Here is a 16,257-nt window from a genome sequence, read left to right on the forward strand (position 1 = left end):
TTTTAAATAATATACAAAGTCTAGGGTCAACAAAAGCAAGGTGAAAGAGGATGTCGTTTCAATTTGCTTATTCTGTTTTAACTTTGATAGAAAGCTTAAAGCAATTAGAAAGACTATTGAATTTTATAATTTTAAATTAAAAATATGTTAAATATGTTAATTATTTTGTAATAGTATGATATTAATTATCCACATAAAAAATAAATTATATATATATATTTTTAAATAGAGTAATATCTTTTGAATTGGATTAGAACAAAAGGGAGGACCATTTATTTATTACGCGCAAATCTATGAATGTCACGTGTTCACATGTATCCTTATAATTCGGCTGATAAGTGTACGGCTTGTTAAGGACCCATCACTCATGAGAACACGCTACTCACCGACGTAGTCTACGCGGCGCATCATTCTTTTCATATGCTTCCTTTATTTCTAGTTGTCGTGATTTTTTTTAAAATAAAAATATTTAAAAGAATTTTAACTAATATTTTATGATATATTTTTTCATCATATTTATAAAAATTTTTTATAATTTATAGGAGTACTACTTTTTATATAGTTTAATTTTTTATTTAAAAATATTAAATTAATATAAGATAATTTAACTTAACAAATCAATCAAATTAATTTTAAAAAAATGCAACAATTAAAAATAGACACCCAAAAAAATTATAATTTATAATTTTTTTAATATATTTAAAATATTAAATTAATATAACACAACATGATAACTAAAAATAGACGTGGCGGGAAATAATAATCAACCAACATCTTTTGGTCTTTAATTGAGAAAAGATTACTAATGTTGGGTCCCAATTCCCAATTCCAATTCCTTTATAAATCCAAACAACATTCCCTCTAATTTACTCATATCCTCCAACAACCCATTTCAAATGGCAGCACTCAAACTTATACTGCTAGCAGCTTTCCTCTCTCTCTTCAATTTCAGTGCAAATTCAACCGCACTACCCACAAGCTTTATCAAAAGTTCATGCAAAATCACCACATACCCACAAGTATGCGTTACATCCCTAGCAGTTTACGCACCAACCATCAAACGTAGCCCGCAGCAGCTAGCACAAACAGCCTTGTCAGTAAGTCTGGACAGGGCACAATCCGCCCACACTTTCATCACCAAACTAAACAAGTTTAAAGGTTTGAAACAAAGAGAATACGCAGCTCTAAAAGATTGTTTGGAGGAAATGAGTGAGACAATTGATAGGATCAATAAATCTGTTAAAGAACTTAAAAGTATGGGGAGTGCACGTGGGAAGGATTTTCAGTGGCGTATGAGTAATATTGAGACATGGATTAGTGCGGCAATTACAAATGAAAATACTTGTGCAGATGGGTTCGCTGGAAGGGCTTTGAATGGTAGGATTAAGACTTCGATTAGAGCCAGAGTTACTCATGTAACTCAGGTTACTAGCAATGCTTTGGCGTTGATTAACCAATTTGCTGCAAAGCATTAAGAGCTATAGTTTAATTTATGTTTTCACATTTTGAGCTTATGTGGTTAGGGTATTTTTTTTTTCCTTTTTTTGTGTAAAAGTTTTGGTTTGATGAAAACAATATATAAGTGAGAATGAAATTTTACTAGTATAAATGGATCATGATGTGGATGCTTTAATCTCTTTGTCCCCTTTAACTTTTGTGCGTAGACAGTGGGCAAATACACCGATGTTTATCGGAAAAATAGTATAATTGAATTTATATAAGGTCAAAAACACACCTTTTTTAATTTATCGGGTTAGCTTTGATTATTTACAATTAAATATATCTGAAAAGAGAAGTAAAAGCGAAATAAAGATAATAAAGAAAATAAAAAGAGTTGAATGAAGCTTTAATACTCCGATGATGAATGTTTTCACTGGATCCAGTGTTATTAAAGTGTTTTTGAGCTTTAGATCTAAAAATGATTAGTAGATAATGTAGAAAACCTCACGTCTAGGATTAGAGAAATCAATGATTGTATTGATAAAAATAATGTTGAGTTATAATCTCTCCTTATATAGGAGAGAATTGTAGAGTCCTAAGTTAACTATACTTAGAGTCCTACTACAATACCTATTATTACTATATAATAATAATAATGCAAATATAAATAATCTAATCCTAGTTGTACTATAATCCTAATCATAATCTAATCCTAGTCGTAATATAATCCTAATTAATATAAGTAGTCTAATCCTAGTGCGACTCTAATTCTACAGCAGTGTTGTAAACTCGTCAGTCAGCTTCGTTGGATCTGTTCCTCTAGTCGTAATATAATCCTAATTAATATAAGTAGTCTAATCCTAGTGCGACTCTAATTCTACAGCAGTGTTGTAAACTCGTCAGTCAGCTTCGTTGGATCTGTTCCTTTAGTCGTAATATAATCCTAATTAATATAAGTAGTCTAATCCTAGTGCGACTCTAATTCTACAGCAGTGTTGTAAACTCGTCAGTCAGCTTCGTTGGATCTGTTTCTTTGACATGTTCCAATCGTCAGCTTCCTTCTTCATCAACACTTGCGGCAGATATGTCAGTCAGCTTCATTGAACCTGTTCCTTCGACATGTTCTAATCGTCAACTTCCTTCTTCTTCAACAGATAAATGATGTAAAATGAAGTAAATTGCTATTGTATTCCTTGATATCAAATGCCTTACAATTGTGTACAAACTACTTATTTATAGGTTGTAAATGTAACACATTAAGCAATAAAAAAAAATGTTATCTCTCAATACACACAAGTGTATTTGATCGTAATAAAGTGATTGTAAACAATCAAGTTAATCGATCCCACAAAGACTTAATTATTGACAAGCTATTGATTTAACTATTATGATTATGCTAACAAACGATGTCCAATTCAAGAGAGTTGTTTGGTTATTATACTAGGGGTACTAATTATGACTAAAACAAGAATAGTAAATAAGATTAACGTCGTATGAGTTTTTCCACAGAGAAGACAGAGCCAATGACTATGGTGCTAATTACCTAATTTCATTATATCTAATTACAATTATTAAGTTAATTAATTAAGACAACTACAGAATAGCATAACTCATTGTATGAATGTTAAGACTTCTATTGTTTCGAAGTATCCAACGAAAATAATGATTGATTGCTTGAATGCAGGGCCATCTACTAGCGAATCAACCCGGTCTGAGACATGTAGTTCTCATTTCCTCTGTTGTAGCTAGGTATAAAGGTTCTGAGTGCGTTTATTTCTCCTCCTCCATTTATTTTCAGAATGGAGTATGTGATTGACAAGTATTAAGACAATTGCTAAAAGGTGCATTTGTTTCCCTTGACATTCAATTTAGGCTTATGTGATTATATCGTCCTTCTCCCTGTTTTCTGTTTCAAGCCGTAGTCAGTTTAAAGTTAAAATATGGGCTTCCATAATTCAGCAGCAGCAATGGGCTTCAAACTCAAAAATAGACTAGGACAGGGCTATAATCTTTGGGCCAAAGGCCAGAACACAATAGTGATTGGGCCTAGAACCTAATTGGATCCCCTCTCTCTTCCTTTAAGTAAAAGTTACAAAAATTCCACTAATTTAGTACGTACCTAACTACCTTCCTTCCATCTACTTTTCATTATTACAAAACTTCCCATTATTTTCCCCTCAGATAATGTATCTGTTGCGTTCAAATACATGTATATGAGATAGACTTCAATCAACGTTCTAATTAAGGGATATAAATTAATTAAGGAGACAATATCTATTTGATCGATGTATCTAACCATTTTTCCTGCATTTATCTGAGAACTTTTTCATCTATGTACCAACTACACTTACATCCTTGCATGTATCATATGTCTATCTTATAAAATGTGCATGCTTGTTTATCTGAGGTGTATCTTACCTACTATAATAGTGATGTATTTATCCAAGATTATTTTTCTTTAAATGATTTTCTTAAGTATATTTGTATTTACTTTACATGATCATGTATCTGAGTTATATCCTTTAAATACACTTGTATATAAAAATATATATAACAACAATATCTAAAAGTGAATCATTTAGATACACATGTATCTATTGTACATTTATATTTACTGTGCAGTAGGTATATGTATATCATATACATGTATATAGTATTCAGATTGTACCATTCTTTTAAAAGGCTGTTTCGATATCTTGGTCAATCAAGCTCTAAGTCGAAATTTAATTATAATTACATCTTCCGTTCCTGGAAAACTCAAAGCACCCATCTTCTAAACGTACCAAACACAAAATTCAACGCTATTTTAGAAAATTCACCTTCAATCCCTAGCTTTAGGTCCACTTAATTACTTGATTGAGAGTATTATAAGAGCTATATAAATCTGAAAAATTATTTATAAGGGCGGCTTTGAATGTAAAAAGTATAGCAATTAATTAAGAATGGGGAACTTTCACATACAGCCACTCAAAAATAGCCCAATTACTCTCCATAGCTATAGTTTGATAATTACAATTCGTAGCTATATGTTATAGGGAGGAGAGAGGCGAGCGAGACTGGGAGAGAGAGGAGAGAGGCGAGAGAGAGGGGGCAAAAAGTGGGAGAAAGGTGAATTGTATATGTATATAGGTTAGATAATTGTATATTATACATATGTATTTGTATATATGACAAGCGAGATTGGGAGAGGGAGGAGAGAGGCGGGCGAGAGAGGGCAGAGAGGTGAATTGTATATGTATATAGGTTAGATAATTGTATATTATACATATGCATTTGTATATATGGCAAGCGAGATTGGGAGAGGGAGGAGAGAGGCGAGTGAGAGAGGACAGAGAGTGGGAGAGAGGTGAATTGTATATGTATATAGGTTCGATAATTGTATATTATACATATGTATTTGTATATTCTGGTGAATTATACATATACGAACGTGACTAATTATACAAACTCAAAGTCAGCCCACGTAATTAATGTATAATGTTAGTCGTGAGTGATAATTATAGTAAACTATAGCTATGATGAGTAATTAATTAGTATAAGTTTGCTTAACCGCGTAATTTTCCTATTAAGAATTCAGAATAAGGTGTAATGTAAAAATAAATAAATCACAGGCACTCTCAAGTGCGTACACATTACAGATCAGGTTTAGGAAAACAATTCTTGTAGTTTAAGTGATACGTATGCCATGATCGGTTGAGGATTGCGTAGCAGGAACGTACAAGCACATGGACAATCCCCTAATACATGGCATATTAGACATCTGGGGGTTTCCACTTAAGTGGAAATGATCATTGCGGAATTATTATTAAAATATTATATGGTACTGGTTTTATAATAACTTTAGTCCATATTTGATATGTGTCCATAAATTGGATATAAAATTCTAATTTTATAAATTCAATTTTTTAAAGATTTTTTTTCATTGAACTCATTATATTTTAAAAATTATGGATTCATAACTACTAGTTATTGTAATAATAATAAATTTCTCTTTCCTTTTTAAAAGAAGCATGCTTTTGCAATATTTTTTCTTCTCACATAAAATTTAGAACCCCCAAACTCCTAACTCTGACACGTCTTCCTTCAAGTATACTGCTATAGCTTGAGCATCAAGTTAATTATCAAAGATATGTACGGAGGACACTCAACTAGAGCTGTCAAAATGGGCTTAGCCCATGGGGCTGGCCCAACCCTATCCGTTATTAGGATAGGGTTGGATAGGATTTTTCAAGTCCATTTAAAACTAGGGCTTATAAGCCCGGCCCATATAAGTCCTTGGCCCTTGAGATTTGATCGGGGATGGGCCGGGGTCGGCCCATGGGCCAAAACTTTTTATTCAAGAGTAATTTACAATAATCTCACTAGTATATAATCTAATAGTTTGAATACTTGCTATGTTGTAATATTATGAATCTTCGTATCTAGATACATGTATCTCGAAATATATGGACTCAAAATTAAGTTAATTTGTTCTAGATACACTCTATCAAAGTAGATTCGCATGTATCTAGGATACATTTACAAATATCGCGCCCTCGCCTCCCTCCCATCTTGTTTGTCACTTTCTTATCTCACTCGCATATATAGTATGCGAGATGCATGCTAATTACACTAAATTTTTGCTAGTGTTATTGAAACAATACCATTGTTTGCCATATTTGATTTGAAAATCTTCTCATTTTCTTGATGTTATATAATTACAAGTTTGAAAAGAAAAAAATAAAAAATAAAAAAGAGGGGCTAGCCCGCCCCAGCCCTCGGCCCTTCTAGAATTGGGTTGAGCATTTTCAGGCCCTACGAAATGAAGGGCCAGCCCGCCCTAGCCCTTCAAATTCCTTGGCCCATGAGGCTTGGGCCGGGTGAGACTGGACCGGCCCTTTTTGACAGCTCTACACTCAACACATAAAGACGGTTCCTTGTGTCAATTCTTAGGGTTGACGTAAACAAGCAGGTAGCCGCCAAATCCATATTAATCATATCAGAGGGAGAACAAGTGTATATGCAAATTCATGTAATGGAAACCCTTTTCTTCATTAAAATATATAGGGTTAGCGCATAGAACGCTAAGCAATTCAGCAAGGTCAATCTACACGCTGTAGAAAGATTTATATTTACATTGAAAGACTGCTACCATAATTTAAATATTATACCATGATTTTCTTTGACATTACCAACTATTCACGTTATAAATTATTTGTTCTGTCTCAATTTATGTGACGCCTTATAAGTTTGTTAAGAAAAAGTCCTATCTTTTATAATTAGCCATAAATAAACTTTAATAATCTCCTTTGTATATTCACACAAATGGTCAATGAGTGTTTTAGACTATAAATTTCAATAGTTTTTTTTTAAAAAAAAAAAACTTTATATCAAGTCAAATGATGTCACATAAATTAAGACAGAGGGAATACAAATTTAACTAGTAATTTTAAAGTGCGGCTTCTCATGGATCATGGATATAGACGGATGTAACCTAGGTATATTTTATTGGGACATGGGTATATATAGGTAAAATATCACTATATATAATCTTAATAAAAACATTATGTTTTGAATTGATCATAGTTTCATATAAATATAATAATTATCACGAAGAATTTGTAAAAGTTAAATTTGAATGATCAATTCATGGACGCAGCAATATAAGACCAGAAAGGGCACACCCCCTCCCACCAGATATATTGAGTACATTTGCCGTGATCGACAGAAGCAAGGATCTCAAAATGAAGTAAAGACACTATTGTTTTGAATATCAACCTTGACTTTAATTATATCTTGTGATTGCATTTCTTGCTTCACATTTCAATAAGCCAACTGACATTTGACATTAGACATTCCTTTACAAAATTAATTTGTTTTCCACTTAGTATAAAAAGACACCAACCCCATCATTAAATGATCCTTCATTCCTATTTCCAAAATACTTCTAAACAACAAAACACAACACAAAACAACATACTACTATACCACAATGACAACTTATAATTATAAGCTAGTACTCTTTATATTCTTTTCCTTCTCTTTCTTCCTACATCAATCCTATTCCATTGAAGAATCCACAAGTGATGATATTAACTGGTGGTGTAGAACCACTCCTCATCCTGAACCATGCAAGTATTTCATGTCCGACGCCACACTCCAACGTACTTACAAGCCAAAATGTAAAGCCGATTTTCGAACCATGACTACAGAAGTTGCCCTGGAACAAGCTCTTCTAGTACAAAACCATTCCAAAAATATCGGCCAACACTTTCGTGGAAAACGAAAGAAACTAGTCTGGATGGATTGTGACAAGCTTATCGACGATACCATCCATCAATTAAACCGTACTCTTCATGGCACTGGATCTAACTCAACTTCTTGTACCGAATTCGATGCTCAAACTTGGCTTAGTGCCTCGTTAACAAATATTGAGACATGTCTATCGGGTTCAACTCAGTTCAACGTTTCAAATGTACTACACCCAACTTTATCCGCTAATGTCTCACAGCTTATTAGCAACTCTTTGGCTATAAATGGAGAGTTAGTTAATTCACAAAACTCAACAGAAGTTGGTGGATTTCCAAATTGGGTTACGCCTAGGGAAAGAAAGTTGTTACAATCTTCGACGAGGAGCTTAGCTTCCAAGGCAATTTACGTGGTGGCACAAGATGGATCGGGAAATTTCCGATCCATTCAGGCTGCAGTTAATGCGGCCGCAAACAAAGTTTCAGATGAGAGGACAATTATATATATTAAAAAAGGTGTTTATAGAGAAAATGTGGCGATAGGACCTTCAATGAGTAAGATCATGTTAGTTGGTGCTGGTTTGAGGTACACAATAATTACAGGCAGCCGGAGTGCAGCAGGAGGTTTCACAACTTACAGTACTGCGACTGTTGGTAAGCTCACATCTCTGTCCCTAATTCATCCGTATGGCACTAGTTTAATGGAAAATTCATGAATTCACGTGCACCATTATTTTTAGAGTAGATATGTCCCCGTTAATACCAGGTCATTTAAAATGTAACTCTCCATATGTCCCCGTTAATTAATATGAGGCTCCTCCTTCGTCTTTCATTTTCTGTGACTGGTTTTTATTAATACTGATTTAGTGATCAAGAAGAAAATGCCGTAATAAAATTGGTGAAACCTATTCTCACCTCTTCCTCTCATTCCTAGTAACAATAGGTTAAAATACAATATTCCTTCAATTTCAGTTTATATGACATAATTCAGATTTCGAGAATTAAATTTCTTAATTTTGATCGTGAATTTTGACATATATTAAATCTTAAGAGTCTTTAAAAAAAAAATTAACATATATATACATAAAAGTATTATAAGTCACAATAGTAACAATTCAAAATATTTTAAATATATATGAAAAACTAGCGGTAAAAGAAAAATTCATTAACTTTTGAAATTTGAAAGATGTCATTAAATTTGGCATGGATGAAGTACTACTTCTTTTCTTTTGTCCAACGATAGTTGTTCACTATTGACTTGGCATAGGGGTAATTTCACTAAATCACCCTTATTAAATATAAGTCATCTAAACATTGAAAAATGAATAGTATTTAATAGCAAGGGTAAAATAGACACAAAATGATAAATTATTCAATGATTTTATAATGTTGGACATCTCAAAATAATTTAGTGAACAAGTAAAGATAGACGGACGGAGTAATAATTTTTAAAAAGATCTTACCCTTTACTTCTTTTTATTTTTACTTTTTTGGGTGAATTAATTCTTTAATATTTTTTAGCATGGATACTAATTACTAATCAAGAGTTGAATAGTATTAGAGAAGTTGCAAGTAATTAGGCAAGCTCTAATTTACTTCAAGTACTTGAAGTAAAGCTAAAGATATGCTATATACTTTAATTTGGCGGGCCACTTTGCTGCAATATTTGCATGCTTCACGTGCTACCATTCTAATTAGGCTTCTTTCCGAAGGCAATTATTTTCAAGTTATTCAAATATAATCTTTGATATTTTTCAAACAAAAAGCACGTATTTACTAATTGATTTCATCAGAAGTTTTTATTTCTTTAAAGCAACAAAACAATTATGAATAGTGTCGTCAATTTTGTTCCCAATTAACTACGTAAAAAGGAAAATTCCTTAATTTGTCGATAATTTCAGTTATAACTTTTGGCAAATATCGAAGAGGGGAAACTTTATATTTCAGCCATATGAACTTTCCCTTAAATTGACCACTTTTTGTGTAGTACTCCACTTTTAATTGAATTAGTCTTACTTTTTTTTTTTTTTGTCTATTTATGAAAATAATATCACTTTACATTTAGTAAGTAATTCTTTGGACAAAAATCTTACATACAGTAGTGTGTATATATATATATATATATACCACAAATTCAAAAGATATTTGATATATTACACAAATCTTTAATTTAACATCATAAAATTTAAATTTTTTTTTATTTTCTTAATTTTTTGTAACAGTCAAACTAAAACAACCAGGCCAATATATTGACACTAATATCAAGGCAATTTAGCAATGTTGTCATTTCATCACCTTATAAGGTCGGTTTAGAAAATGTTATTCTATGCAATTTATATTTGACATTATTGTTATTGCATGTCAAGTTTTGTCCTACTTCCAAGTGAAGGATCCTCATACTAATGATCAAATTACGTAATAATGACCTGGAACATAAATAATTTCAGCATTATTATATTTTGCTTCTACATCAATTTATTCCCACGAGTTGTAACCTTACTTTGTCCAACTAATACAAGTTTTTTAGTCCACGTTAACCATTTCTCTAAAATAACACAACTTCTTTAATTAATTACTTATTTTCCAAAATAACGTTATTTTAATTCCAGGTGTTGATGGAAGTGGATTCATTGCGCGTGGCATCACATTCCGAAACACAGCCGGTCCGAAAAATGGTCAAGCAGTCGCTCTCCGATCAGCCTCTGATCTTTCGGTATTCTACGCATGTGGTTTCGAAGGATATCAAGACACAATATTTGTCCAATCCCAACGACAATTTTACAAAACATGTCATGTTTATGGCACGATAGATTTTATATTCGGTAACGCTGCAGTTGTTTTCCAAAATTGTGTCATCTACGTCCGAAGACCCTTAGTAGGTCAAGTCAATGTGATCACAGCACAAGGCAGGGGTGATCCTTTTCAGAACACTGGTATATCAATTCATAATTCAAGAATAACAGCAGCACCTGATCTTGCTCCTGTGGTTCGAGCATTTAAGACATATATGGGACGTCCGTGGCAGGAATATTCAAGGACAGTTATATTGAGGTCTTATATTGATCGTTTGGTTAGTCCATCAGGATGGTTACCCTGGCTAAATTCGGATTTCGCATTCAAAACTTTGTATTATGGAGAGTATGGTAACTTTGGACCAGGGGCTTCAACTAGGTATAGGGTAAAATGGCCTGGTTACCATGTTATTACCGATGCAAAAGAGGCTTCAAAGTTTACTGTTGCAAATCTTGTAGGTGGTCGATCATGGTTGCCTTCTACTGGTGTGCCATTCACTTCAGGGCTCTGAATTTGGTCTATTTATTTATTTATTTGTATAATAATTATTATATCCATTCATTATTTTGTACATGTGTGTAATGACATTGTCTAAAAGTTATGTACACTAGTATAATATTGATTTTATCTATTACTTTCTCTAGCTCAATTTATATAACTCTTATGATTAATTATTGGGCTTTCAGTTAAGTTTCAATTCATAGCTGAGAAAGAAGAGAAGCTGAGAAACTATATTGAAATCATATTGTTTCATTATTACAAAATATCTATTCTACATTACATATATAGTACATCTCACCGACTCAAGACCTTGACCATCTAGGTTAGTTAGCTTAACTTAACTGTACCTAACTGTAACTAACTCTATTACTAATTTTGTGACTTTGTTGTTCACTGTAACTAACTCTTAGCTCCATTGTTCATAACACTCCTCCTCAAGCTGGTGGTTGAAATATATCTTTCAATCCCTTCGTAGCTTGGTCGTTGGTGGGAGAATACTTTCCAGCTCGTCGCCGTTTTTGTTCCAAGTTCGCTGCCTGCAAAAAAGGTAAAAACCTCTCATTTTAGTTCTGCTCATTTAACCTTAAGCTGTTCTGTGTTTCTTTTGTTTAGGCGTTTGCCGGAGATCCTTTGTTTACATAGCTGCTCTATTTAAATAAGGCAAAACGTCGCGGTGACTCAAAAAATAATCAATTAATTCAATTTTTAAAAAAATTTAAGAAAAAAAAAGAGTTTTAAAGGAGTCGCCACCTAATTTTAGGAAAAACTAGGAAACCAATTAAAACTGTCTATGAAACTATTAGATTCTAGGTAAGGGTTCAAGTCATTCCAAAGGGAAGGTGTTAGGTCGAAATCCACAATTATGGGTCCCGACTGAATTCATTTTTTTTTTAAATTGAGGAGGAGATAAAAACAAATATACAAGTAATTTACACAAATAATAAAATAAAACAATAATAAGAAACGACCTAAGTTTGCCTGACGTCAATAATATACACAATAATAAATAAAAATTATAATTCGAACTCCGTTCGAAAAGCTTCAATGGGAAGCAAATCTGGATCCTGTAAAGACACTTAGTAAAAGTGTTAGTACTAAATAAATATGAACAAAAATAAATGAATTAAATAATAATTAAAAAATAAAATCCGTCTTATTAACATGGAATGAAGGCCTTGGAAATCAACAGTAATTTCTTCATTGGCCAATTTTAACATACAACATATATAAACTTTAACTAAATTTCCGTCTTTAAAAAAAAGGGAAGGCCTCGAAAATGGACGGAGAAATTTTTTCATTGGCCAATTTAACATTTACTACTAGAGATCAATTTAACAAAGAACCAAAAGAAACAAAAAATAATAATTAAGATAACAAATAGTCTAAATTAATCCAAAATGTGGTTCTAACATTTTTAACAAAAGTTTTGCAAATATTTTCTATTAAATTAACGACAAATTACAGTGAGCAAATAACATGGACATTCATCAACAATAATATATTAAAATAATGAAGATTTGAAGCAACATTGATAGCCACCAAATTGGACAGTAACAAACAAAACTTATATATCCACCATAACAAATAATAATAATAATAATAAAAATGATAAAAATTAATAATAACAATCATAATAATAGAATAGTAATAAAAAGCAACAACAGTAATATGATAATAAAACTAACAGTAATATATACAATTTAACAAATAGTAAACTTTAACAAATCACCATACGATATATTTATCAAATAAAACAAAACTAAACACATAAGTGTACTCATCCAAACAACATAACAACAATAAAATTAGTCTAATAAAAAATAGAACATCAAAGGTGGTGATTCCATCAAAAATCCAAAATTTCTCGAAATTATAAAAAATGAATAACATGAACCATAAGAAGCCCAGTATCACAAAATAAACATAGAAATAATATAAAAAGGAAGCAACACAATCAATAAAATATATATAAATAAATACTACAGCATCCTAAAACAAAACCAAACAAATTTGTAAGAAATTAGAACTAAAATAGAAAACAATAGTGATATTATTGGAGTTTCAAACCTCTGTTGGCAGTCCTATTTTCGGATTTCACCGGAATGAAGCTGTTGTTGTCGTTGTTGGTTGGAGTTTAATGGAACTTGAAGCTCTAGTTCGCCGGAATGTGCATATTTGAACACCTACAAAACAAACAAAATATCGTAAAAGGGGAAGGGACTAGCAGCGTCTTGAGTCTGCTTTGCTCCAGTTCATCGGAGTTTGAAACTCCTCACCAGAATTATTGTTGGTGAGTCGCGAGTTTAGCTCGCTTGAACTTGGAAAAGAGGGGAAATGGGGTTTTGTTCGGGTTCCGGGGTTTTAGCCGGAGATCTGGTTGTGAGCTTTGAGCTCGATGGCTTGCTGGTTTCAGGCGGGTATTTGGATGTTGCCGGAATGGCGGCTGATGGTCGTTTTCTGGTGGGTTTTTCGCTGAAAAAGGTGAAAAACGAGTGGGGTTTTGGGTAGTGAGCTTTGAACTCGATTGGGTGGTGGTTACTAATGGTTTCATGGTTGTAGGTGGCTGGATAGTGGTTGGACAGTGGTGGCATTTGGTGGCGTGGAGAAAGTGGTGGTTTGCTACTGATTTGGTTTTTCGGTGGTTTAGGAGGTTGCTTTCGGTGGGGTTTGGGTTGGGGTCGCTGGTGGCTTTTGGAGGTCGTCGGCGCTTTGCTGGTTGTTCACCAAGATGTGGACTGGTGTTTCGCTGGTTCTTGGAGTTCATCGGATCTCGAAGCTCGCCGTGTTGGGTTGTTTCTGGTGTGCTGGTTGTTGTTGGTAGAAAAACATAGAAAAATGGGGTCGTTTTGGTCTGCTGTTGGCTGGAGAAAGAAGAAGATTAGCTTTGGGGTTTTGGATTTGGTTTGGTGACTTTTCATCGGAAAAAAATCAGAAAGGGAACATGTCAGAGCAATTGGGGTCTTTTGGGTGGTGGTGGCTCGTCGGAAAATGCTCCGGCGAGGGTGGTTGCCCAAAAAGGCAATGAACAGTAAAGAAACCCTAAAAATCTGAAAATTATTAAATCTTATCTCAAATATTTTATCCACCCTTTGCTTTTGACCTAATAATTACTTAAATAGGCAATTGTAATACAATGGGCTCAAATGATGGGCTTGAGATTGTGGCCCAAATTCATTGGTCAATCTGTGTATGCAAATCTTATCCATATTTGAATGAATTTCTAGAATGTGCAAAATATCAAAATAAATATTAACAAATGTAACAAATAAAATGAATATTAAAAAATGTATTGAACGTAACTAATGACATGTAAAAATTGCAATTTAAAATTAACTGATAAAAAATTCTAAATTTGATAAAAAAGGATAGTTATCGATAAACTTATTTTAAAATTATAAAAAAATTATTTTGAACTATTAAATAAATAAAACTTAAAAGTTATGAATTTTGAAAATGTTAGGCTAAAATTGGGTGTCAACAACTGTCCCTTTCGTTGGATATGATTGATGAAAGAAATCGTGGACAACAAAAATTGACAACCCAATTTTGGCCAAACACATGACCTTTATATAAAAGTGTGGTTGGAATGTGGTGAAAGTCGATCCCGGACTTGCCTCCAAAAGGTTTCACGTTGTGTTGCATCCTTGTTGAAGTAGTCCGCACCTGTGACTCAACTGAGAATGCATCATCTTGGATGTTCTCGAAGAAACAAAGATGAAACTCATTAGTAGAGACAAAATTACAGGGAAATAGGTAGCATCTCTTACGATACGACAAATTAAGATAATCCATTGGTAGGATAAAAATGCATGTCCATCGGTAGGACGAATGAAGAAATATGATCCATCAATAGGATTTTGAATGTATGTCCATCGGTAGGATGAATAAAAATTCTTTCAATGCAAGTCTCCTCCGACTTGAACATTGAATAGATAGGGTGCACATCCTTCACCTCCGAATAGATGCGACTTAAATGCAAATATCTTTCAACGCAAGTTTCCACCGACTTAAACGTTGAATAGATATGGTGCACATCCTTCACCTCCGAATAATGTGACTTAAATGCAAATATCTTTCAACACAGGTTTCCACCGACCTGAACATTGAATAGATAGGGTGCACATCCTTCATCTCTGAATAGATGCGACTTAAATGCAAATATCTTTCAACGCAAGTTTCCTTCGACTTGAACATTAAATAGATAGGGTGCACATCCTTCACCTCCTAATAGATGTGACTTAAATCCAAATATCTTTCAACGCAAGTTTCCACCGACTTGAACGTTGAATAGATAGGGTGCACATTCTTCACCTTTGAATAGATGCGACTTAAATGCAAATATTTTTCAATGCAAGTTTCCACCGACTTGAACGTTGAATAGATAGGGTGCACATCCTTCACCTTCGAATAGATGCGACTTAAATGCCAATATCTTTCAACGCAAGTTTCTACCGACTTGAACGTTGAATAGATATGATGCGCATCCTTTACCTCCGAATAGATGCGACTTAAATGCAAATATCTTTCAACGCAAGTTTCCACCGACTTGAATGTTGAATAGATATGGTGCACATCATTCATCTTCGAATAGATGCGACTTAAATGCAATGGCCTTCTCGGCGAATAAAAATGCAATGGCCCTCTCGGCAAATGAAAAATGCAATGGCCCTCTCGGCAAATAAAAAAAATGTAATAACTCAATGATTGTCCACTATAACGAGGTAGATGGCTTGATGATTGTCCACTGTAACAAGGTGGATGACTCGATGATTGTCCACTGTAATGAGGTGGATGACTCGATGACTGCCCACTGTAATGAGGTGGATGACTCGATGATTGTCCACTGTAACGAGGTGGATAACACGATGATTGTCCACTGTAACGAGGTGGATAGCTCGTGTGTCTTGAAAATGATATCATCTTGATGCTTTCATCTGTCCCTGTACTAGGAAATGAACGATTAGTATACATAATATCGCTTCAACTAACGACTTGATCAAGAAAAGTTTAAAGGGAGAATATGTACAAAATACCCGATCACTTTGACAAATGTAAGCAATCATCACTTTACTCTTGACCATTTTATGTTTATTGTGACTCATGTCTTATTGGAGATTTGTATGAGGAGTTGCTGGTGGCTCACATCCCAAATTTATTTTGGCTCTGTCATAACAATGCTGGAAATTCTGACGTCGACTTTGAATTTCAATCGATACCAGAGATCATTTGAAGTTGACTATTGGACTTCTGACAGTACTTGTTGGAATTTTTGTGGTCTTCCTCAAAATTTCTGTCC

General features: G+C 33.5%; 2 protein-coding genes across 2 annotated transcripts; both read left to right on the top strand.

Annotated features, from left to right (window-relative positions):
* The first annotated feature begins 886 nt into the window (after nt 1–886).
* Nucleotides 887–1,609, top strand: LOC125808638 (21 kDa protein-like). The gene has a single exon (XM_049488310.1). The coding sequence runs from the start codon at nt 897–899 to the stop codon at nt 1,473–1,475; it is 579 nt and encodes a 192-aa protein (XP_049344267.1). The 5' UTR covers nt 887–896; the 3' UTR covers nt 1,476–1,609.
* Nucleotides 1,610–7,411: 5,802 nt separating this feature from the next.
* Nucleotides 7,412–11,076, top strand: LOC125808636 (probable pectinesterase/pectinesterase inhibitor 33). The gene is made up of 2 exons (XM_049488309.1): nt 7,412–8,321; nt 10,277–11,076. The coding sequence occupies exons 1-2, from the start codon at nt 7,412–7,414 to the stop codon at nt 10,969–10,971; spliced, it is 1,605 nt and encodes a 534-aa protein (XP_049344266.1). The 3' UTR covers nt 10,972–11,076.
* The last annotated feature ends 5,181 nt before the right edge of the window (nt 11,077–16,257 follow it).

The sequence above is a fragment of the Solanum verrucosum genome, unplaced genomic scaffold, assembly GCF_900185275.1.
Source record: "Solanum verrucosum unplaced genomic scaffold, falcon-dt-bn FXZP01000251.1, whole genome shotgun sequence".
NCBI lineage: Eukaryota > Viridiplantae > Streptophyta > Magnoliopsida > Solanales > Solanaceae > Solanum > Solanum verrucosum.

What these genes read in the sequence shown, in the direction of transcription:
- LOC125808636 (XM_049488309.1), top strand. Translation starts at nt 7,412, where the DNA reads ATGACAACTTATAATTATAAGCTAGTACTCTTTATATTCTTTTCCTTC. An exon ending in TTACAGTACTGCGACTGTTG is followed by an intron (nt 8,322 to 10,276) that starts GTAAGCTCACAT and finishes TTTTAATTCCAG; the next exon opens with GTGTTGATGGAAGTGGATTC.
- LOC125808638 (XM_049488310.1), top strand. Translation starts at nt 897, where the DNA reads ATGGCAGCACTCAAACTTATACTGCTAGCAGCTTTCCTCTCTCTCTTC.